General features: G+C 44.5%; 2 protein-coding genes across 5 annotated transcripts; one reads left to right on the top strand and one right to left on the bottom strand.

The window, feature by feature from the left end:
• The first annotated feature begins 550 nt into the window (after positions 1-550).
• Nadsyn (NAD synthetase) lies at positions 551-3,859 on the top strand. The gene is made up of 6 exons (XM_069050023.1): positions 551-914; positions 969-1,620; positions 1,951-2,302; positions 2,502-3,273; positions 3,322-3,469; positions 3,567-3,859. The coding sequence occupies exons 1-6, from the start codon at positions 769-771 to the stop codon at positions 3,669-3,671; spliced, it is 2,175 nt and encodes a 724-aa protein (XP_068906124.1). The 5' UTR covers positions 551-768; the 3' UTR covers positions 3,672-3,859.
• Positions 3,860-3,963: 104 nt separating this feature from the next.
• On the bottom strand, positions 3,964-11,578 carry ovo (transcriptional regulator ovo). 4 transcript variants are annotated; one of them, XM_069050019.1, is made up of 5 exons: positions 11,253-11,578; positions 5,691-7,384; positions 5,221-5,530; positions 4,887-5,170; positions 3,964-4,653 (listed from the first exon to the last, which is right to left on the bottom strand). In XM_069050019.1, the coding sequence occupies exons 1-5, from the start codon at positions 11,392-11,394 to the stop codon at positions 4,633-4,635; spliced, it is 2,451 nt and encodes an 816-aa protein (XP_068906120.1). In that variant the 5' UTR covers positions 11,395-11,578; the 3' UTR covers positions 3,964-4,632. The 4 variants fall into 4 exon arrangements, with proteins under 4 accessions (XP_068906120.1, XP_068906121.1, XP_068906122.1 ...); XM_069050020.1 differs by having other exon boundaries at positions 3,964-4,674; positions 11,253-11,577; XM_069050021.1 differs by having other exon boundaries at positions 5,712-7,384; positions 11,253-11,577.
• Between the last annotated feature and the right edge of the window lie 11,230 nt (positions 11,579-22,808).

Genomic DNA, 22,808 nt, shown 5'->3' with positions numbered 1-22,808 from the left:
TGAATTTGCAGAAAAACCATAAAAGCACGAAAGAACACATTATTGGCTGGAGAAAAAAAAAACATGTTTCATTCGGATTAAAAGTGACTTTTTTGCTACGCTACGCTCCGCCTCGTAAATGCAAAATTTGCTCGTCAAGAAAGTGACACTTTTTATCCTAATAAAACAATCTATGTACTACATAAATCTATTTATTTTTGTTCACGCATGCGTAATTGCGTACATACTAAATAAGAGTTGTAAGACCGTAAGACTAGTGTTGGGCATAATCGATATAATCGAATGAATCAAAATAATCGCTTTGCATAATCCGAATGATTCAGAATTGGATGGGCGATTATGAATGATACCTACGCAAATTTCAATTTTCACATCAAGTTCTTTTTTGGAATGTTAGTGAAGTAAACGAAACTAATCTATGCTAGAGTATCTATGCTACCCTTACTAATGTGGCAAAAAATAAAATCACTAGATTAAAACGATGAGAAGCGAATGACATGAATAATATCTTCTATCAGAGAACTTCTATTATCTCATATTATCTCGTTTTGTTAGTCGTAATCGAGTGGATCGAGTGGTACGGTCGAGTCCACGTCGAGTCGTTTCGAGTGATCATACAATTCTCGAGACATAATAACGAATTATTTTAACGAATGATAAACGAAGAGCATAATCGAATGATCGATTATTCGGCTATAATCGATACATTTCGATTATATCATTCATAATTTCATAATCGCCCAACACTGCGTAAGACTGCCGCCTGCCATGGGGCGGAAAGTGACAATAGCGAGTGCCACCCTCAACCAATGGGCCCTGGATTTCGACGGCAACCGGGAGAGGATCCTGGAATCAATCCTGGAAGCGAAAGATCTAGGTGCAACGTTTCGCACCGGGCCCGAATTGGAGATTTGGTAAATTTGAGGTTAAGTCAGAGCCGACTGGACGCTAAACAATCGAATTTCCAGTGGGTACAGTTGCGAGGATCACTTTTACGAAAGCGACACGTTCCTGCATAGTTGGGAGGTGTTGTTGGAACTCCTGATGGCCCCCTTATGTAAAGACGTGATAATCGACGTTGGAATGCCTGTAATGCACAAAAACGTCGCCTACAACTGCCGCGTAATATTTCTAAACCAAAAAATACTCCTGATCAGGCCTAAGTTAAAAATGTGCGACGACGGCAATTACAGAGAGTCGCGATGGTTTTCCGGTTGGAGAAAAATACGTCAGACCGAAGACCATTTCTTGCCTCGAATGATCTCACAGTTTACTGGTCAGACGACCGTGCCGTTCGGCGACGCCGTCATTTCCACCAGAGATACCTGCCTAGGTTTTGAAATCTGCGAAGAATTATGGAATCCCGCCAGTACCCACATCGATATGGCTCTGGATGGGGTGGAAATTATCTCCAACAGTTCTGGAAGTTACACGGAATTGCGCAAGGCCTACGTTTCCGTCGATTTAGTAAAGAGCGCCACGTTCAAATCTGGGGGGTGTTACATTTTTAGCAATCTGAGAGGCTGTGATGGACAAAGAGTCTATTTTGGGGGTTGCTCTTGCATAGCGCTTAACGGCAGCATCATCAGCAGGGCCAAACAGTTTGCCCTACAAGACGTCGTAAGTCCCATTTTGTCCCGTTGGTTCAATTTATTTTTTGCATATCGTAATGAAAGGGGCACTTTTTTACACGAAAAATCGTAGTGAAAGTAGTACTTTTTTGCATCATTTTATTCCATTTCTTTGGAGATGATTGTCAAAGCATACCTACCTTTTTTTTACAACTTGCATCGATACGCAAAAAAATTGTGTTTACAACACGTTATGAAAGTCTCTTGTTTTCACTTATTTGCTTGATTAATTCGGGCCACGCCCTCGTAATCAATCTGCAAATTCGTGAACAAAAGTATGACTCTCATAACTAGTTATAACTATTGAAACTAATTCTAGGAAGTTACTGTAGCAACTATCGATTTGGAAGATATAAGATCTTACCGGAATCAGATTAGGTCGTTGGCGCATTTAGCGGCCGGAAGTCCCAATTATCCGAGGGTAGTCGTCGATTTTTCGCTCTCCCCTGAACATGATACAACACTGCCTATTGCTACATCAATTGAATGGGTTTATTTGAGACCGGAAGAAGAGATCGCGCAAGGTCCAGCTTGTTGGTTGTGGGATTATCTGCGAAGGTCTGGTCAGGGAGGTTTTTTCTTGCCCCTAAGCGGAGGAGTCGATTCCACCAGCGCAGCCCTTATCGTGTACTCCATGTGCAGGATGGTGGTAGAAGCTGTACAAAGAGGGGGTACGTGAACAATCACGATCTTGGATTATCAAAATATGGCACATCCATCCTGTTAAAAAAATACTAATAATGATCAAATTATAAATTAGCGAAATAATGATTTTATTTGACAAGTGACATTTAAGATGTCATTTTTCCAAAGACCACTATGTTGATTGTCAGTTTATAAAATCCACATCCTGATTGAGGTTAATTTCAGATACGAAAATCCTGTTGGATTTGCGTCGTTTATTGGGCGATTCCGAGTACACCCCGCGCACCCCCTCCGAGCTGTGCAACAGAATCCTAGTAACATGCTACATGGGTACGGAAAACTCGTCCAAAGAAACCAAACAAAGAGCCGCCACTCTAGCTGCATCGATCGGTAGTTACCACTTGCATATCGTTATAGACAAAGCCATCACGGCTATAATCGAAATCTTCAGCGGAGTCACCGGTTTGTTTCCTAAATTCGCGGTTAAAGGAGGTTGCCCCCGTCAGAACCTCGCTTTGCAAAACATCCAGGCCCGCTTACGCATGGTCTTGTCTTATTTATTCGCACAGTTGATGCTATGGGCCAGGAATCGCCCAGGAGGACTCCTAGTACTAGGTTCAGCAAATGTAGACGAAGCGTTGCGGGGCTACATGACGAAATACGATTGTTCGAGTGCCGACATAAACCCCATCGGAGGCATCTCCAAGACTGATCTGCGCAAGTTTCTTCACTACGTCAAAGATAAATTCGACATTTCTGTGATCGGGGAGATCGTCGATGCGCCCCCTACAGCCGAATTGGAACCGCTGAAAGATGGGAAGTTGGCTCAGACCGACGAAGAGGATATGGGGATGACCTACGCGGAGCTGAGTCAGTTTGGTAGGCTCAGAAAAGTGGAAAAATGCGGACCGTTTTCGATGTACTGCAAGCTGGTGCAGACGTGGAGCGGCAACTATACCCCGCGAGAAGTTGCAGAGAAAGTCAAACACTTCTTCAGGTGGGGATCGATCAGGAAGTAACGTGATTCAATAGCGCCGTTTTGCAGATGTTACGCCATTAATCGGCACAAGATGACGGTGCTGACTCCGGCTTATCACGCCGAACAATACAGTCCAGACGACAATAGATTTGACCATCGGCCGTTTCTGTACAAGGCTAATTGGTCGTGGCAATTCAGAGCCATCGACAAACAGGTGAGCGTCCTTTTATTGAAAAATTAAACTGGAAATCAAGTAGAGATAGGAAAGTGTAGAGGGCGTTAGTAGCGGTTGTTGATGGTGAGTTTTTTAGTTGGAATATCAGAGTAACACAAAGAGGGCGGGTGCGAATGTGGCCACGACTTCCAATAAAAAAGTGGATAATTCTTCACGACTTCGGGCAGGGATTCCCGTGTAACGTAAGCCATTCCAGTAAAAGAAGGGTAGTTTTTTGCATATAATTTATTTGTATAACAACATTAGGAAAAATTACATATTTTGTTCTACAAATACAATATTTCTTGTGAAGTTTATAAATACAGAGTTATTACGTATAAATTTAAAGTGTCATCAGTGTTAAAGCTAATATTATTGTTTTATTTTTTTTTAATAAAAAAACAAAGCTTTTACGTACTCAGTTCGATACAGTTAATTAAATAAGGGGGACTACGACACTATGAGAAGTCATCAAAATACTGTGATGTAATAAGTAAGATAAATAATGTATTATTAATCAATTCAACATTTTGTAGGTACACTGGCAAAAAAAGTAAAAAAAAAGAATTAAATAATTGTACAGGCTAACAATGTTGAACTGACGCAAGTTCAACCATAGATAAAAAGGTACTTAAGGTAGATAAAACCTAAATATTTTTATATACAAAACTATAAACATTCATACAATATTAACACATGTTCTCTTTCAACAGGAGTATAAAGACTAAAAAGTACAAAAAAATATAAACCTATATTGCAGAATGATTCGTTGTCAATGAATTTTTGAGGGATAACGCGAAAAATAATCACAACACACCTTACTCTACGAAAAAATTCTGCAGCACCATAGTTTATGTGTAATCTATGAAGCACCAGAACGGCGAGGGACGTGTTAAAGCTCAGAAAGAACGACACCCCAGACCCCCCGTTTTTCGAAATCGCTTCCAAATTAGTCTCGTGTTAAGAACTCGGTCTCGACCCCGTCGAAATGTTGGCGTTTTTCTAAATTCTAACTGCGTCCCTTCTTTAGACAGTTCAGTAGACAACTATCCTATGCTTACATAATAATAAACCCAGTTCCATCCACCTGATTGCACAAATAACCCGATTTAAATATTGTCCCGCGAACATTATTTGCGGCATCGCCTCCGTTTTATTTATTTTCATCTAATATTCTTCGTATCCTGCAGATAACTTGACAATTACTACAATAATGTAAAGTGAAAAAGGATTAAATTTAATTATCACAGAAGGAAATGAAAAGTTCGTCTCCCAATTAATAATAATTATTAAAAAAAAAAAATAATAAAACAACAGAGACCTAATTTTCCAGATAGATTGCAGCCTAATTGGACGGTTCGTCTCGTCAATAAATAAATAAATAAAACAAAAAATAATAAAAAAATTAGGTACGTACTTGGAGCAGCATGTTTGCGAAATTCGAATTCGTAAACTTGAAGTGTCGCTTGTCGTAGAATTTGAGCAGGGCAGGACTGTAGGGGTGTTTCTCTTTCAAGTGAAGGTAGTGGACTTCGGGCTCGCTGGTCGTGTGTCCGCACTCCTCGCACACGTACACTTTGGTCCTCCTCTCCTTGTAGGCGTACTGGTGTTGGACGCCGTGCACTTTGAGACAGTGCGACTCCAACGAGCATCTCTGCGTGAAGCTTTTTTCACAAAGGCTGCACTTGTACGGCCGCACTCCTGCAAGAACCGGTGTAGACGAGACGTTCGTCCGAAGGACCAAGACTCACCTGTGTGCGTCCTCGTGTGCCTCTTCAGGTCGAAGGTGTCGTTGAAGCCCTTCCCGCAGAAGGTGCACAAGTACCTCTTGACGTCCGAGTGGCACTTCATGTGTCTGTTGAGGAGGCGCTGCAAGGCGAAGGTCTTGTTGCAGATGCGACAGCAGAAGTTGGTCTGACCGTCTTCGGTGGTGATGGATGCTACTTTGGCTTTGTCTTCAGTCCGGGGTCCTTGTCGGACGGTCTCCTGGTTGGCGAGGGGGTTCTTGATGCCGTGGCCGCCGTTCACGAACTCCAGCTGCACCTCGGAGGGGAGGCCCAACTGTAACAGCAACCGAACGTGGAACGAGCGACTTGGGTGTCGGGATAGCATTCGCATTGAATTGGGCATTGCTGGAGCGAACCGACAGATTTGACGCGTCTGGTCGGTTCGTTTTGACTGAAAGAACCGGAAAGCGTTTGCCTGCATCAAGGAAGCTTACCCTGTGCTGCAAGACATTTACCCTGCCGTGCAAGGCAGGAGCCTCACTGCTGGTGCTAGCGCGTCGCCCACTCACATTGGCCGGGGGAGTGATAGAGCCGCCGTCGTTGTGGGCCCCGTCGAGTGAACAGCTCGCCGCTCCCGGAGACGGCAGCGACATCGTCGTCGGAGAGTCCAAGTCCAAGCCGCTCCCGTTGAACGAGAGCGTCGGCGAGAGCATTTGCTGCTGCTGCTGTTGTTGCTGCTGCTGGTGCATCTGGACTTGCAGCGACTCGTTGTTCACCGATTGGTAGTTGTTCAGGCTGGTTTCATTGTAAATTTTCGAGAACTGGTGGTTGTAGTTACGACCTTCGTAGTTGCGGTTGCCGAGGATTTGGTCGTTGAAAGAGTCCAGATTCTGGTCGACTTGTTGAATCTGGGAAGAGTCGGAGGTCATGGACGGGGAGTGGATGTTGCTGGTGATGATCTCTTCGTTTTCGTTGTCCTCGCTGGGCAGACGTTGGAGGAAGGTGGACAGGTCTGCGGCATCCGAGAGACTCTCCAAGAGGGCGTGTTCCGCCGAAGTGGAGAATGTCAAGGTGGCGGTGAACTGCAAGGGGTCGACTACCGTCCCCGTCACCATGTCGACCATCATGGAGTCGTCGTAGCCGGTATACGAACCCGGAAGTAGCTGGTTCATGGCGTCGAGTTTACCCTCGTACAGGTCCAAATCCGCCTCGTCTTTCATGACTATCCCGTAGGAGGCGTTCTGGAGGGTGGAGTACTGTTTGGGCGGACTCTGGCCACCGTTCAGGCTCAGATTGGCGAGCTCCTGTCCCGTGTCGCACTCCATGTTGTGCTGGTTGCCGTTGTTGATGAGATAATTCGAGGAGAAATTCCCGCTGGCGTTGTAATTGTTCCCGTTGTTCCCACTTTTGAGCGACTCGTAAAACGGGGGTAGACTCCCGGTTGGGGGGCTGCTGGGCCCATAGTTCTGTCTCCCGTCGCGTCCCGGATTCATCCCTCCACCTCCGGTCCCACCACCGATCGTTCCCCCAGAACTCCCACCCGACGACCCTCCCGAGAAGTTTATGGTCCCTCCACCTCCGGCCGACGAATTCGTCGATTGATTCCCCGCACTTTGATTCCCGCTCGAGCCTCGACCGTGTCCCGCCGCCGCCGACATCGTCACCGGCAGCTTCCCCACGATCGCCCTCACCGAAATCAGCGGTTTACTAACTTTCGAACAGTGACTACGCCTCTGCTCTCTTATCTTCTTCTCCTCGTTCTCGTCCTCCGTCTCACCTCTCCGCTTCGGAATGTGATAATCTATGGGTTGCTCTTGCTCCGGCTCTTGCATGACCAGCGGCGCCGTCGACAGCTTCGCCTCCTTGTCCTCGTCGCGTTTCGTCGTCTTTGGCGTGCGCTGTATCACCGAGAATTGACGCACCGGCGCCAGGTTCTGCGGCTTGGGGGTGTCTTCGGGCGGCTTCTTCGTGACGGGGAGGGTCACCTTGTCCGGGGGGACGATGGGGGCGTACTCTTTGCGCTCGGCGCGCGTGAGAACGTGCCCTCGGCTTCCATAGGGGACGTCTCCGCCGAGTATCGACGAGATGAAACGGCGCGGGGGGACAGTCTCCTGCGGTTTCTTGCACGGCGGCTCGGCCGCCGCCGCCGTCTTGGGCTTGGCATCCTCTTCGGGTTGCTTCTCTCTATCTGAAACGAGTGGAATTCGGATGGTCATTCACACCTGCCGATTAGCATCTTATTTATAAAACATGATGCAACGGTGGGGTCGATTCGGGTGGAAGAATGGGTGGGACGGCGCCGGAGCGAATCGGTGCGTTTTTCACGCAATCAAGGTGTTTAATGGTCCATTAAGAGACGGCAAAAAGAGACGAAGTGAACGCGGGACCGAAAGCCTTCGAACGGTCGGCGGCTAATTGAACAACGGTTGGCAATGGGAGCGGGACCTTGTCAGGTTAGGAGCGCTGGACTCGCTTTTCGACACGACGAAAACTCCAAGGCCACGCTCCATATCAAATCATTCTAATTCTGTCAACCGAGAATGTAAATGTAACGAAAGTCAAATTTTCAGGTTGACAGGAGACAGGTGCACCAACATCTCCGACCAAACTTCACCAAAAACGAAAATGACAGAACGCGACAGTCGAAACGATTTAACTGGTGCTCGAGGATTCTCAAGAGGAAGATTCGATGATTCGGGACGAGTAAACGGTTAAGGTAAACCTCGTCTGTCAAATCTGGCCCGTCACGTGGCGCAATCCTCCAATCTTTCATAACTGGCCTGGCAACAACATAATTTCATGCTAGACTAATCTGTTTGCTTGTAATTTTTTTCAAATTATCTGATCATCTTGTCGAGAATGAATCTCGACTTGCAATTAAATAAAAATGTAATCACGCCAGCGGCACAGATCGCACCTCGACCTTTACCATTGATTCCGTCCACCAGGTGGCGTCGTCGCGCTCTTTCCCACCGCCTCCATTGTGCATTCCGGTAAACGACGCATTATCACCACGTTGCGATCTCCATGCATTCGCGATTCCAATTAGGCGGAGGCGACACCGGTCCAGGTCGAGGGGTGTCGTCTTCAGCGTCTCATCCACCGGAGAGGGTGTATTACGAAACCGCCATCGCTTTACCGTTAAGAAGAGATGATTTCGAATTTGATTGCTGGGGGACGGGGCGGCCGTAAAAGTCAAGGTGAAGACCACGCGGTCTCGGTTATAATTGATACGTCTGTAGGCCAGTGGCGTAGCAGATAGGCGATCGTTGGAACGGCGTCGGCTCGTTTCATGTGCGCGTTGATGTTTTTTTTCTATTGTTAATTGGCGAATCAACACGCGGCGGTGATAAAAAAAGTGTCCTTCGGAGCGCGTTCGACGACCCAAAGTTGTCGAAAACGCTGCAAACCTTGATCGAACAGCGAAATCCGTTACAACGAACTATCAACACAATTACATAAGCGAATGGAAATTTAATTCAGGAAACGGCGTGCATGCGCGAGCCTTATTCGAATTTTAATCGAAAACTGAAAGCGACCGGAAAAAAGCACCACGAACGATCAGATTTCCTTGCTCGCAAACCGCCCGGAGAAGACAGTTCAATGCCATTATCATCATCATCATCATCACCGGTTTCGAAAAATCACAATAAAGAGCGAGTCGACTCGCTCAGCCCTGAGAACAAGAAAAAGCGAGCCTCAATCGACTCGCTCTTAAAAAAAACTCGGATTTGATTTATTAGGAATTGTTCGCGGATTTATTAATTATTTATGGGTTCGCGAGGCGCGATTGCGATCAGCTTCGTCTTGTTGTGGGTACAGTCGTCGGACGAAATTTTCCACGAATGGCGAAAGACAGTCCCAGCTCTCACCGCGACCGCAAGGTTAATTGAATTCCTTCATTGTAATGGAGTGTTAATCCGTCTCCGATTTATCTCGCTCGGTGACGGCCATTTTTAACGGCGGCCATTACACCCAGATCTTATCGACGCTCGTTTCGTTAAAAGCCGAAATAATGGACAACGGAACTGGTCGCTGACGTTCGACCTGCACGAATCCAGACTTCCAACAACGAGAGCCGATCGAGGGTGCATTTCTGGGACACCGCCAGGATTGCAGGTAATAGCTAAGCGTTCTAGGAGCTGGTTTAATAAACGTCAGACTTATTATTTACTACTCTTCACAGGAAATATGGCCAACACGTCCAACACATGCTTATTAACATTATTTTTATTATCATCATCATCACTATTATTATTTTTAGTGATGTTTGTTCACGTCAAATCTAACTACGGTCACGTTTTGACCAAAAGTAAAAGTTGCTTTGTGGACCAGTTCACACCGTCCAAATCGATCTACAACATACCTGCCCCATGATCGAAAACGAAACTTGTTTAGAAACGTCGGAATCACCGAAGAAAACAAGAAATTGTATCTTGAGACGCGCCGGACATTTTTAGAGCGACGAAGAAAGAAGAGAGTTTTTGAAAAACGTACAATTTAGGTCGAGATTACAAAACTGTCTCATAACCGTAGCGGTATTTTATGCAATCCTTGTTGATTTTTGTTTATTTGGGGACCCCTCCTCGGGTGACATAACGATCGTCCGAAAGCGACTTCCTCGAGACACGTGGTGACAAAATTCGACTGGATATGTAAATGTGGAGGAGCCAGTGCGGTTTCAAAACATCGTCGTTGGTCCATTTTTCGATGAGAAACGTTTGTGATCCGAGTGATTGCGCGAGGAGGCACAACACTTGGTTTCCACGGGTGTCAGATCTGGCCGTAGCGGAGGAATTCGGAAATGATGTGTGAAAAGTGGCAGTTGTGTGGAGCACGCACCACGACGATGAGTAACGTTTCTGAATTGGAAATTGACCGGTTTGAGGTCAGAGATTTGGTTTGCATTAACGACAATTACCATTTTAAAACGGATCCGGTGGATCGGCGCGGGAGTGCCAACGCAAGGATAAGTTTCAGGTGGAACATTTACATAATTCGCCTTGAGTGTCGTAAAACGTTTCGGCATTTGAAAAGGCTCCCGCGGCGAGATGGGTACGGTTTTACGGTTGGCCAACGTGGCGGCGTCTGAGATTTGAACAGATCGATTCCGAAATTGACAGGTGGTTTATCGGCGAGTCTCAGGTAGGATCGCGGACATTTTGTGTGTAAAAGTGGGTCACCGCCACAAAGGGTTCTGGTCGTTTCATGGTCTGGTTGCGTCGACGAATTTAAAAAGTGAAACTGCGTCCCTCGATCATCGTTGTTTAATTCATCGTGGCCGCCCCACGTGTCCGCTCGAACTGGGTGAAAGAAATTAGCCGTGATAATGACCCAGAACTGAGATAACATCGCTTATATCACCGGAGAAAGTCGTCACTTTCTAGGCGCGTTAGGTAATTGAAATAGAAATGCGGCCTTGAACTCGCGGAACCACCACCTAACCGTACGGCCGGGTTGCGGTACCCGCGCTCGTGTTTTGTCTCCCCGCAGGTAACGCGATGTGCGAGCATAATGGAGCATTGTTCTTTTCGGATTACACGCTCGGTTGGCCTTGGAACGTGGAATGGTGGTTGATTTTTTCCCCCGCGTGCAAGGTCGCCCTTCCATTCCCGCAGAGCGCAATTAATCGCGGGGCGCTATATATGGGGTGCGTACATTATTCATGAAGAACCAGGATCGACTCGCAAATTTGGACGCCTGATCGGGCGTTCGAGTCTCCGGTGTCGGGGTGGCTTTTTGCCCGAGACAAAGAAATGGGTATGTTAATGAAGGTTGGGACAAGTGGACGAGCCGAAAGGGGCCCACGCGGTGACATTGATGGCACCATCTAGAGGAAACGGTCGCGCCGACCTGTTTCGCGTTGCATATTTGTAATAATGTAGAAATGCGTTGTTTAAATGCCAGGCACAGTTATGTTTGTCTTTGGTCAGGTGACAGTGTGCGTCTTCTTCCAAATTGGGGTGATAAATGGACATTCCGTCGCGCGTTAACGGTACCGATGACGATGGAGGACCATTAGATGCGTCAAGGGGCGATAACACTGTCTCTCTTACCGTCTTTCTTGTGGACGATGAGACTCAGGGGCTGGGAGTCGGCGTTCGGGTCGTTCTTGGTGTTGGCCGCGTTCTGCGACTCCTGCGACAGCCTGAGCTGCTGCTGGTGCAGCCGATTCTTGATGAGAAAGATCTTCGGCATGGTGCCTTAAGTCATCAGTAATCCACTAGATCAACACTGACCACACAGATAATAACACGCGCACTCACGCGAACTTCACTCTCCACCTTCAAAAGGAGGTAGGCCAGACATGAACGCTCCTCCGAGTTTCACGTGTTGCTCCGATCAAGTCCTTGTGAAGACTGATGACCGCAAGAAGTAAAGTCGATGTGAACCGTTGTGTCCCCCTCTCGGTCCCGCTCGGCCCGCGCACGCCGACCCGTAGAGGTTACCATTCGAACTTGCTTGGCATTGGCAACAGCGGCACCGTCTGCTACCTGTCCGCCACCCTCTTGCGCAACCCTCCGCAAGGTCGCTCGACCTTCGACCACCCTCCCGGGTCGCTCGCCTGTTCTCCCGTCGAAGTCTCCGGCGCGAGCTGCGCAATTAACGCGACGTAACAGGTGCTGTGGTGCCGCGGTCCATCCGCTTCTTGCGGATTGCTCTTGCAAAGCGATCTGCGATGAATTATCGAAGCGCCCGTCCTTTTCTAATGCAGGAATGCCAAGATCACGGTCTCGCGACGTTGCCACGTCTCTCGGTACCGGTTCTTTCGCGGTGTTTATTCGAAATTGACAACTGTGGCGTGTTTGACGGTAATAATAACGTTGATGGTTTGCGTGTTCGCCGACCGTTTCTTCAACGCTCGGTTTCTTCGGCCGGGGTGATTTGCATGAACCGGCGGACCTTCGACGGCCGGGACCGAGTCCTCTTGAAATCCGACGGACGCGCTCCCACCTAATTGTTATTCGAGCGATGGAGCGAGTCAAGTACAGTGACTTGCTGAAAAACCAGCCGTAATTACATCACTGGTCGCAAAGTAAACAATGTAACTGTTTTATTTATTTTCACTCGATCGGTACAGTTGGTCGCAAATATCGGAATTTTATTAAAATAAATTCAATGACGTCCAGTCCGGTAATGACATTTCCATCGGGAAAAACGCGACCGATTAATCTGTTACGTTACGTAACTAGCATTGTTTACATACGCATTCAGCTCTTTCGTGTCCGATCGTTTCACACATGGTTAGCGATGGCAGAGCAGGTCTTTGATCTTCCTGGATCGGTTCCAATTGTAAACGTAACGGATCGAGCACATGTCGCGTCGTTACCGCATCCATCGGGATTCCTACGACACGTCGACGCTTTTACCGAATCGTTCGTGTGAACCGACCTTAACGAAAATGGCGGTTTTGTGCAGAGGTACCGCTCGGATCCGACTTGTTTTCGTCTGAAATACCAAAGAATTCGCCTAAACAATGAGAGACTCTCCTCATAAATAAAACGTACGTGGTGATACGGGTCCAATGAAGAAGAGGAAAAAATCGGCGATAACAAGGTCATCGGCGGGCGAACATTTCTTACATCACGAATTTGACAAATTGGGAGTTTCGACGAAAATGCGCCCACCCAGTTGACGAATCTCTTGTTGTTGTTTTGGCGAAGCGATGAAGAAGGCGTTCGTTGTGCTCCTTTTGATATTTTCGGACAACAATTCGGATGCCGAGCACGTAATGGCTTCTAACTGTGGAGCCGATGTGCTGACATATTTTAATACACCTCAAGACTTTTTTACACTTTTGGTTTCGCCAGAATTGATGTTTACTTTTCATTTTTAAATGTGGTTAAAAAATCAAGAAACCAACATTACAACCGGCAACGCTGTTTAGAGAAAAATTTAAAAAGTACGGATTTATCAACGTTATCTTCGTGGTTGTCAATTTAATGCTGTAAATTTTTACCCTTTTGAGGTGACGTCACTATTTCCTTCCTCGCTTTCTCTCTATTGAAACGACAGAAATGGAAAAAAACAAAAAAAGCGGCACGTTTATTTATCGTTAGTTATTTTGAGGTTATTTTATGCTCCTGTCATTCTGACAATTTTTAATTTCTTTCACTTATTACATAATTTAGTGAATTCCAAAAACATCCGAACTATCAAAGTTCCGTCAAGTTGTCACACTGATTATTGATAAAGCTGTTTTAGTACTTTTCAATGTATTTCGTTGACCATCCTGCAGCAGTATAAATCCCGCCAATGTCAATTACAATTTGTCAACAATTCGAAAAAAATGCAAAAACACAGGAGAACAGTACTTAAAGCCAGAAAAAAGCAAGTAATTGACTGTTCTAATGTGATTTTCTGGTCTTTCTATTTAATGTTTCATGTCTTTTTTAAATTTAAACAACCTCACAATCAAAATCATACATAACCTCACAAAAAATAAAGCATGATACACTTTCATTCAAAAGTTGTGTTTCAACTGTCAGCCCGGTACATTGCGAATAATAAATTTTCACAAATTGTGACACTTGACAGCACGGATGTTTTTGGAATCTACTATAGTTATTTATGATCAATTCAAATTTGTTTCTGATCCCAGCTCAAACATAAACTTCAATCAAAAATCAAAAAACCACCACCTGTTACTTTAGGTTGGTAAAATTTAAAAATCCCTGGGTAGTTATTTTTTCATACTATGTTGGTAACTATAAATTATGACATTTATTTGATTCAAAATAAAATTCAATTACTCAGCATGTTTCATTTATTAATTCTTATTAGGTACATATTTTTACTTACATGCCCAGAAAAACAAGACACTTAATAAACACTTAACCTCAAAATTACATTTCTTGTAATCGAAAACGTCAGTTTGACAATTAAATTTACATTTTGACATTTAAATTTTGAATTCGACTAAAAATATTTAACATTGGCTGATCCAGAATGGCGGGAAATTTGAAAACGAATGGTTTTTATACACAAAACTGATTTATTTGTGTTTAGCATCGTCTAATTCAGAAATATTATTTCAGCAGTCCTAAATTTAGTACAAATTTATATAACCTTCAAATGATTAGCATACTTTAAGTAGAACCCATTTAAGTTTACAAAAAGAATCAATTGTATTTGCTGCAAACAAGATATTGTGTCAGATTTTGCTTTAATCCGTTACTTTTAGTGCATTGTTTTAAGACGTAACGTTGGCAAAATATTTACAAACTTACTTTTAAGATCCTTTCAGAGAAACTAAAATCAAGATTGCGAGAATTGCAACATTTTTAGAACATGGTTAGTCAGTCCCAAATTTCAAATAGGCGCAAAAAAAACACAAAAAAATACTTTTTTGAAAAAGAAACAATTCACGCCACTGCTTGTTGCCTTAATAAATGACGTTTGACATCTATGGTTTGGACAGTTGATGAAACTGCGCCATACGTTAACAAAAACAAAAGCAAGCACCAGAACCCTTGACCACAACGCTCTATAGGTATTTTCTTTTGTTGTAAGTGCATTTTACAGATCAAATCTTAAAGATTCGTTTGAAATCTTTGAAGTTTACCTTCCTTCGGACATTTTTTAACTTTTCCATGACGTTTTGTACTTGTTCATAAATTGAAATCCTGAAAATTGTGTTTTTCTTTCTCATTTTCGGCGACATTTTATCTGCCACTGTCCTCCGACAGTCTTCTAGAATTTTCTGACAAACGCGTTTATAATGCGTCAGCTCTGCACATATCGCACGCTTCGTCACCGTCTAATTGCCCCCCTTGCCCGAAACCTCGTCGAATTCGGTGAGCCTCGGTACCTCAACCGGCACTTGTTTCACGCCGATCCGTGCCCCATGCCCTCTGCCTCTTACACGGATTTTCCGCGTACTTAAGTGAACTTCCTCGTCACTTAACCCGCTTCGACCATGTTTAAAAAGCAGTTAACAGCGATCTCCCATTATAAAGCACTTTAGTGCGACAATGCGCCGCGATGGGAACCGCCACCGTCTTCGGGTCAAATGACCCGCGATGCCAACGACCATCGAAATCGCGCAATTTCGTCGTGGATAACATCTGCATCGTGGGCGCGTCAACACGAGCCTCGCCAGGGCCCCCCGGAGAATGTGGTGACAGTCAATGTCAAGGCCAGGACTGGGCCCGCAGCGCCCGGCCGCCATCACCCGCGAGGTGCGCGTCTCTCGGTGGAGACTTCGACGCCGGGTCAGGACGCCGTCCCACGCTGCCGTCGCCGTTCTCGGGGGCCGTACGCGGCGGTTGTTGATGTTTTGGCCAGTCGAGAGCTTCCGAGGTTCGTTGTACCAATTAGCGGACTCGTTCGCGGCCAGTTTTTGTGCATTTGCATCGCGAAATGTCACCGGTTCAAGATTATTTACGAAAAACACACATAACGGCCCTGAACCTTAAAAAATGTCCGACGGTACACTCATAACACATTCACGAATTTTAAAACGAAAGAAACGAGATATCGATAAATTATTCAGAGGCTAATCTAATGCAAGAATGGCGTCATGCCATCAAGATTCTGTGGTAAGGTCAAAGAACTGTCAAAATTTGTCATTCATGCATAATACAGGAACGCCTCGCTTTTTCTGGTATTTGTGTTGTTTGTTGTCGGTTGGCAACGCGATATGACTCGAGAAAGACCTAAGTATTATACAGCCCGCGGAAAACCGAAGACGTGTCGCAGCTTAATCACGCAATTAAACAAACGAGCGTCGGACGGTATCGGAGCAATTACGCTTCGGGGAGATGTCCACTTTGACTGACAGCGATGACGCATTCATTGGCTTTTGTTTTTTCTAATACCATAATCCACAGGTTAACATTCGCGATTGACGCAACACACTTGAAGTTCATTGCCAAAGCTGCCATTTTGCGCTACGGTTTTCTACTGCAATCTATTCTTTTCATTTTTATTCACGCTGGATTGCCTTCGGAAATGAAAACATGTCAGAAGTTGTTGTTTGGATTTCGATACCATAGATTAAAACTGTTTTAAGGTTAGCGACGCTCGACAAACCGGTGAAGATTTTGGAGTTTTTGACACCGACAAGGTCACGCCTTTGCATCGCATCAACTCAAATGCGTTGCTGGGAATTTGTTTAAATAACAAACAACACGAGAGACGATGTTTATTCCGTTTTCAGCTCTCGAACTCAAACCAGTTGATAACATTTTAAAACTGTTTTATTCAAACATCACAACAACGTGGAGTCGTCAGTTTTTGGGCTTTTACAGAGTTCTATTTTAGGACTAAATCAAACATAACAAAAGATTCCACAATATTACCATTTTTTGGACACGTTTCTTGGGCAGTTTTTATGGTATTGCTCTCTTCGATGGAAATATCTTTTATTTGCAATTGGTTTTACAAAAACAGGAAATTGAAGAAAACATTTAAAAAAATCTAATTTCAATCACACGTACATTTTCTAAACACCTGTATACAGGGTGTCCCAAAATTGGCGTACTAATTACTTACTACCGTATCGAGGATGTTTAAATGTACACGAAAAAATATGGAAAAAAAAATTCAGACAAAAAAATAAATTGTTATTATTATTAACAGTAATAAAATATAAACAAAGATATACTCGGACATCATTACCTTGCCATTGCAAGGTAACATTTTACCATGACAATTTGATACATATATTTTGAAATAATTTATCTGTTAAGTGCCACTTTCAAAGACCGCCAACTCAGCAGATAAGTCCAATAGAATTTTTTTAACATTTTTCTGACGTTTACGGTGGTCTCTTCTACACCGTAGTACACCTTTAGTACGCCTTTTTTCGGACACCCTGTATAAAAAAAAAAAGAATACACATTTATTTTTCGTGCTTACATTCTAAACGTTTACCTTTTTTTGGAAATAAAATTCTTCTATGATTTTTTTTTGTTTCCTTTCCTCAAACTATTTTCTTCTCTCTTTTTCCCACACAAATTTTGCTTATGATTTTAAAAATTCTTCCAGCAAAACGTCATGGTCAAGAATCTTTATTTCTACCTGACTCAGCAAAGACAAAAAAATATTACGAATGTGAAAAATGTTTGGAAATTGATATATCTAGTTCGTGAAGCGCAACTCTTGTGTCAGTTGTTCCAGGCTGTGTCAATTCCTGGTCTCGGTCCTTGCACATGCCAATTCCTTCGTCGGCAAAAAACCGACATACCTCTTCGATTCCTTCGTCCAGACAATAATCTTCTGGGAAGTGGGGTTCGAAGCGGCAATTCCTGCTAGAAAAATGTTCTCGGAAGAATCCGGCGACGACAGGTCGTTCCTGCGAGGCGTCTCCATGACCAACTGAATGGCACAAGAGGTTAAAGTCCTTATTCTAGTAGCTTGAAGACGACGATGAACTTCCGGTCGCGGTTTTACCGTTAGTCGTTCCTTCTTAGCTGAGTGACGTTGGCAGTCATCACATGCGATACCAGGATCGGCCAGTTAGTAATCGAATTTGAGGGGAGAACAGTTAGGGGGAATGTTTGTATTGCGAGCGGCGATAATGTATCGGAGGTGGCGCGTGTCGGACGCCATGCAGGTAATGGTGGTCGATAAGGCCATCAAGTTCGCTTCCGCCTTGCCGCAATTATCATTTTTATTGGCGCAATCAAAGCGGAGCGCGTAATCCGCAGATGACGCCTGCAGGATGACGTCTAATCTGATTTATGGAACACAAGAGCGATGAAATCACCGTTATCGGGCGACAATCTTCCGCGATTCAATCATTTATGAAGTTGCGCAACGAGGAAAGTGCCTCCACGGGAGAAAACGCTCACTCTCCCGCGGGAAGTCTCCACCGCATCGGCACTAACGGTCCGTGAACTCTCGCACACATTTTTTTCCAAAATTAATCGCGATGTTTTGATTTTTTTTTCGCATTTATTTTTAGCCTTCATTAAAATGCAACCGGCCACCGAGTCTGGGTTAGGTGAATGTTCACAAATTCGAGCGAGTTTTTCTCCACGTTACGGTACCGCAACTTTGCGTACACTCGTGTGATTTACCACCGTTCGTTTCCGGCTTCCAGGAATCGGGACTCCGCCGAATACGATTCCTGCTAATCGCTTCTCGGAACGGAGTGACCCATTTTGTCACGTGACTCATCGCAAACATTCGTGGAGACTTCGATGCCAAGTTGGAATCCGTCCTGCTGCGACCTTGTCGAGTCAAGGTGATAAGATAATGGTGCTTTTGTGCTATTGTTGAGGCAATCACAAAGCTGGATATGCAGATGACACTGAGCGGGATTGTGCTGCAGGATTGCAACAATGAGTGTGGTAATTGCGCTCGCATTGATCTTGCTTGTGATGAACTTGATTTTTTTTCGTGGGAGCGACTCCAAGAGGAGTGTGTCAGATTTCCCAAAAATCCGACAGGTGCATTTTTACTGCGAGGGCAGGTTGACACATCTAATGAACCAGCTGGCTTTAATTTTTAAACCAATTTATCTGTCTTAAAATTCGGGGTTTTATTTTAATTTTGGGTCTCACATTTACCAGCTGCTTTCTGTCGAGAATCACGAATTTGGAAATTTCTTTTTGCGAAATAAGCAGTTTCACGAAAATTGCCACAAGCACTTGATGATTTCCTGCTATTCCGACAACCTCGGACAATATAGGACCAATAGTGGTAGAAGTTTAAGAGCTGAGTCACTTGGTTTAATGAGAGTTGATGCAGCCATGCGATGGCCTTCTGTATCTTTAGAGACCACTCTAGTGCTCTTTCCGCAAGATTGTTTGCCCGAACGCAAACATTTGTTTACATTATGCATGCCTTGGACAAGTTTTACATTTATAGGTATTAAATAATAATTAATTAATAAGTAACGGTAGTTGGTGGACATTTGCATAAAACATTCGAGAATGTGGCTGTCGCTGCGAAACTGGAATAAATTCGCTCATTTCCCCGGAAAAAATCCTCCGGAAGTGATCATTTCGATTTTTACTGGAAGCAATTCCTGCGACTGGTCTGTCTAATTGCCGTCGCCAACCTGCTTAATGCAAGGAGGGCGTTCCGTATCCTCCTGCATCGTGTAGGCCTTCCCCTCAATGTCAACAGCAAAAACACTAATTACACATGATAAGGCGGCGAATGAAAGGAGTGTTACGTAAGTGCGTTTTTTCCTGGTGCAGTTTTTCTCCTGACCTAGCATCGAATTCCCTACGCAGCTAACGGCGCTTGTTGCGTAGATGTTTTGGTCGGGGCCCCCAGCCGCGGCCCCATCCCGTGTGTGACAGTGACCAATTTGCGTCGATGGGACCTTGGCCTGGGGGTTGGGCGAGGGGTTCGCGGGGGTCTATCTGCGGACACACGCAGCAGGTTCATTGCACCTGACGGAATGGCGAGTCCGGGCACTGACGTGCCGGTTATACCGTTAGGCCGCGCGCTAATGGGTTCCGCTAACATTACAGCGGAACCCATTCTGCATCTGACACTAGCGACGACAATGGACCCGGATCGCTCCGGGAACCGGAGGGAGGTTCCCAATTCGGACGGAAGCTGGAGCACTCTACGAGAACCAACGGTTACTGCAGTACCTTCGAAATCACTGACGGTGACGCTGCCGGGACAGCGAGCTGGATGATGATTTTTGAACGTGATAATCCGAAAAAATTAATGAAAACTGACTGACAAAAATTAAATCAGAATGTGGTACCTACTTTCACAAAGGTAGCAGGTGTTGCAGATTTTGGAAAATAAATCATTCTACAAAAATAATGTCATTTATTTTCCTTCGTCATTCATCCTTTGGTTCACTTCTCAAAACTTGTAGTAGTTACCAAAGGCCAGATCGGCCTACAAATAATTTCTTCCAAAACTTATAGTATAGTACCACTTTTGAATTCACATTATTATTTTTCACAAACAGTACCACTAAACTCCATTCAAAAATCAAAAAACCACCAACGTCGCATTTTCCTCGATAATTACTATCGGCAACGCTGTTTAGTGTAAAATTTGGTGAGAATTGTAATTTTGAGGTGTTTATTAAATGTCTTGTTTTTCTGGGCATGTTTAAGTAAAAATAATAAGAATCAATAAATAAATAAAACGTACTGCTAATAAAACAATATGAACGGAATTCAAAGCAATTGAATTTTATTTTGAATCAAATAAATGTCATAATTTATAGTTACCAACATAGTATGAAAAATATCTACCTAGGGTTTTTTAATTTTTTTTTTTTTAATTTTTTTAAATTTTACCAACCTAAAGCAACAGGTGGTGGTTTTTTGATTTTTGAATGGACTTTAGGTACATTTTGGATCGTGTTCAAATGAAATCCTGGGTTGAGCAGGCGTTGGAAAAATTAAACCGTTTAGAACAGTGCAAAGTTTGAATTTCCCGCCGTTTGACACGAATGACATTTGTTTATGTTTAACCGGGACATAATTAAACATGTTTGTTTGCAGCAAAGGGTCCCTTAGATATTTGCTTCGAGAATAGAAATCGCTACGTTATTCTATTTTTAATGTAAAACATTGCAAAGAAAGAAAAAAGTAAGAGATTTTTGGCTCTAAATTTTAGGTTAGCTGTCAACATGCTCCAGCATACCTAGCATAAGATAGTTTTTGCTTTTTGTTTTTCTTCCTCTTTTTTAGATTCCTATTCCATGTCACATTTTATTCTTTTCGGAACCATTTCTCTGGAATTCCATTTTAGCGCGATCATGCGAGAATTCTGTTGGAAACAGGGCACAAGGTCGCTCCCAACTATGCTAATCGAGTGAATTAATTTACTAGCTGGGTGATGTAATCAGTTAATCAGCTCAGGTTAGCACACCCACCTCCGGGAAGTACTGAGGGCTTCGGCGATGCTATCGTTACCAGACGACGATGTCTCCGTTGCGCAACTTGCACAGAACTCCACGCCTCGATGCCTAGACATTGGCGCTTGACCCTATTTCGCATTATGCAAGTGACATTAGCAAAGGTGAAGTTCAATGGGATCTAATCCTCCCACTTGATCCGCCATCACGTCCACGTGCGAATATGGCGGATACAGATTAACACGTATTTGTAGCATTGAACTTGTGAATCACTAGGATGATTTAGTTGTTTTGATAGAAAGATGACGACTGTTTGTTGGAAATTGTGCATCATCAGGGCGGCTATGCAAATACGGAAATCGCTGGATAATGGCAAAGATGGCCGCGAGACACGCATGTGACAATAAATGATTACACGGTTTGCGTCCAGAGCGGCTTCTTCCTTTTGTGAGGAGCACCGCAAGGGTCTGGACCGGGCCCGATTCTAATTCTTCGAAAATTGTAAAATCCCAGAAGGGATGTTTCTGATGGTTAGATTTCTTGGAGAATAACTCAGACACAAGGTTGGTTTTGTGGTGAGTCACCTGGACCCAAATCTGCGGTATCCGCGGCCCGGTGAAGGTAAGAGGGCGCAGCAAAAGGAAGAGTTGCGCTCTTGGAGCGAGTGCAATGGGAGAATCGTCATCGTCGGTATCAACGACCTCCCATTGCCTAGTGAACCGAACCCGTTCTTCGCCTCTCCGAGCCGCCTCTCAAAATGCCGAAAATTCGCAAGTTGTCGTCGAGATTCGGGCGGCAAAGCCGCCCCCGGCGCCTCCAACGAAACCAAAATTTGAATAAAAGTAACTCTGGTGTAACTGTCGCGGTTACTTTCCGATCCCCGTTATGTTGCGTGGTCCGTTTGTGTGTATGTATGTTAGCTGACCGCACCGCTACCACGGCGGAGCCGGGCCGTGGGCGGCGATAAATCGTCGAGTCGCGCCGAACTTCCATGGAAATTTCCTTGCTCATCGCTAACGGTAAACGGGAGCAGGGCGGCCTTCGGAGGTGGCGACCAAGACGCGAATTCGCTCGCGCGTCCGGATTTGACGATGGGTCCAGCGGGGTGAGCCACCCCGACTTTCTCCGGTTCCCAGCCTCCGCAACACCTGTGCGATTTTCCCACACCCTCGGCGGCAGCTGGCGCAACCCTTCCGCCCTCGATCGAGGCATGTAAGGTTGATGGGAAGGGCGCACAAAGGAGAGGCCCCGAAAATAACAACCATCCGTTCTCTTGTTCGCCGTCTTGCCCCACTTCCTCGCCGTCACGGTCAAGGACTGGGCAATGTCGCAATTAGTACGAAATGCGGAAGCGCAACCCAATTAGAAGAAAAGGAAGAAGAAGGCAATCGAAGAAAAAATATAGCGTTTCGTCCAGAAGAAAGATACCGCGAAATGTTTACGTTCCAGGGTGGATGCATTTTATTTCACTTCCATTCGATTCACATTAAATAACACAGATCAGCGAATCTTGAAAAAAGATTAAAATTAAAATTAAGATTAAAAAGAGTAAAAAATATTCAAAAAAACTTGACACGTTGTTAAAAAGGTAATGAAATCTAATAAGTAATAAGATTCTTATCTGTACAGCTTGATTAATTGCCTTTCCATTATCTAATTTTATTAGAACCGCTTTTGTGTTTCTAATAATATACCAGGTGTTCCATCAGAATGACTACATGGGAAAAAAACATGAGATTTTTTTTTCTACAAATACCGAAAGTGCTTATTGCTAATGATAATCAATTTCAAAGCTTCTTCATCATCATTTGGAAAAATACAT

The sequence above is a fragment of the Tenebrio molitor genome, chromosome 6, assembly GCF_963966145.1.
Source record: "Tenebrio molitor chromosome 6, icTenMoli1.1, whole genome shotgun sequence".
Taxonomy (NCBI): Eukaryota; Metazoa; Arthropoda; class Insecta; order Coleoptera; family Tenebrionidae; genus Tenebrio; species Tenebrio molitor.
The sequence above is the reverse complement of the archived record's forward strand: the minus strand, read 5'-3'. Positions and strand labels throughout refer to the sequence as shown.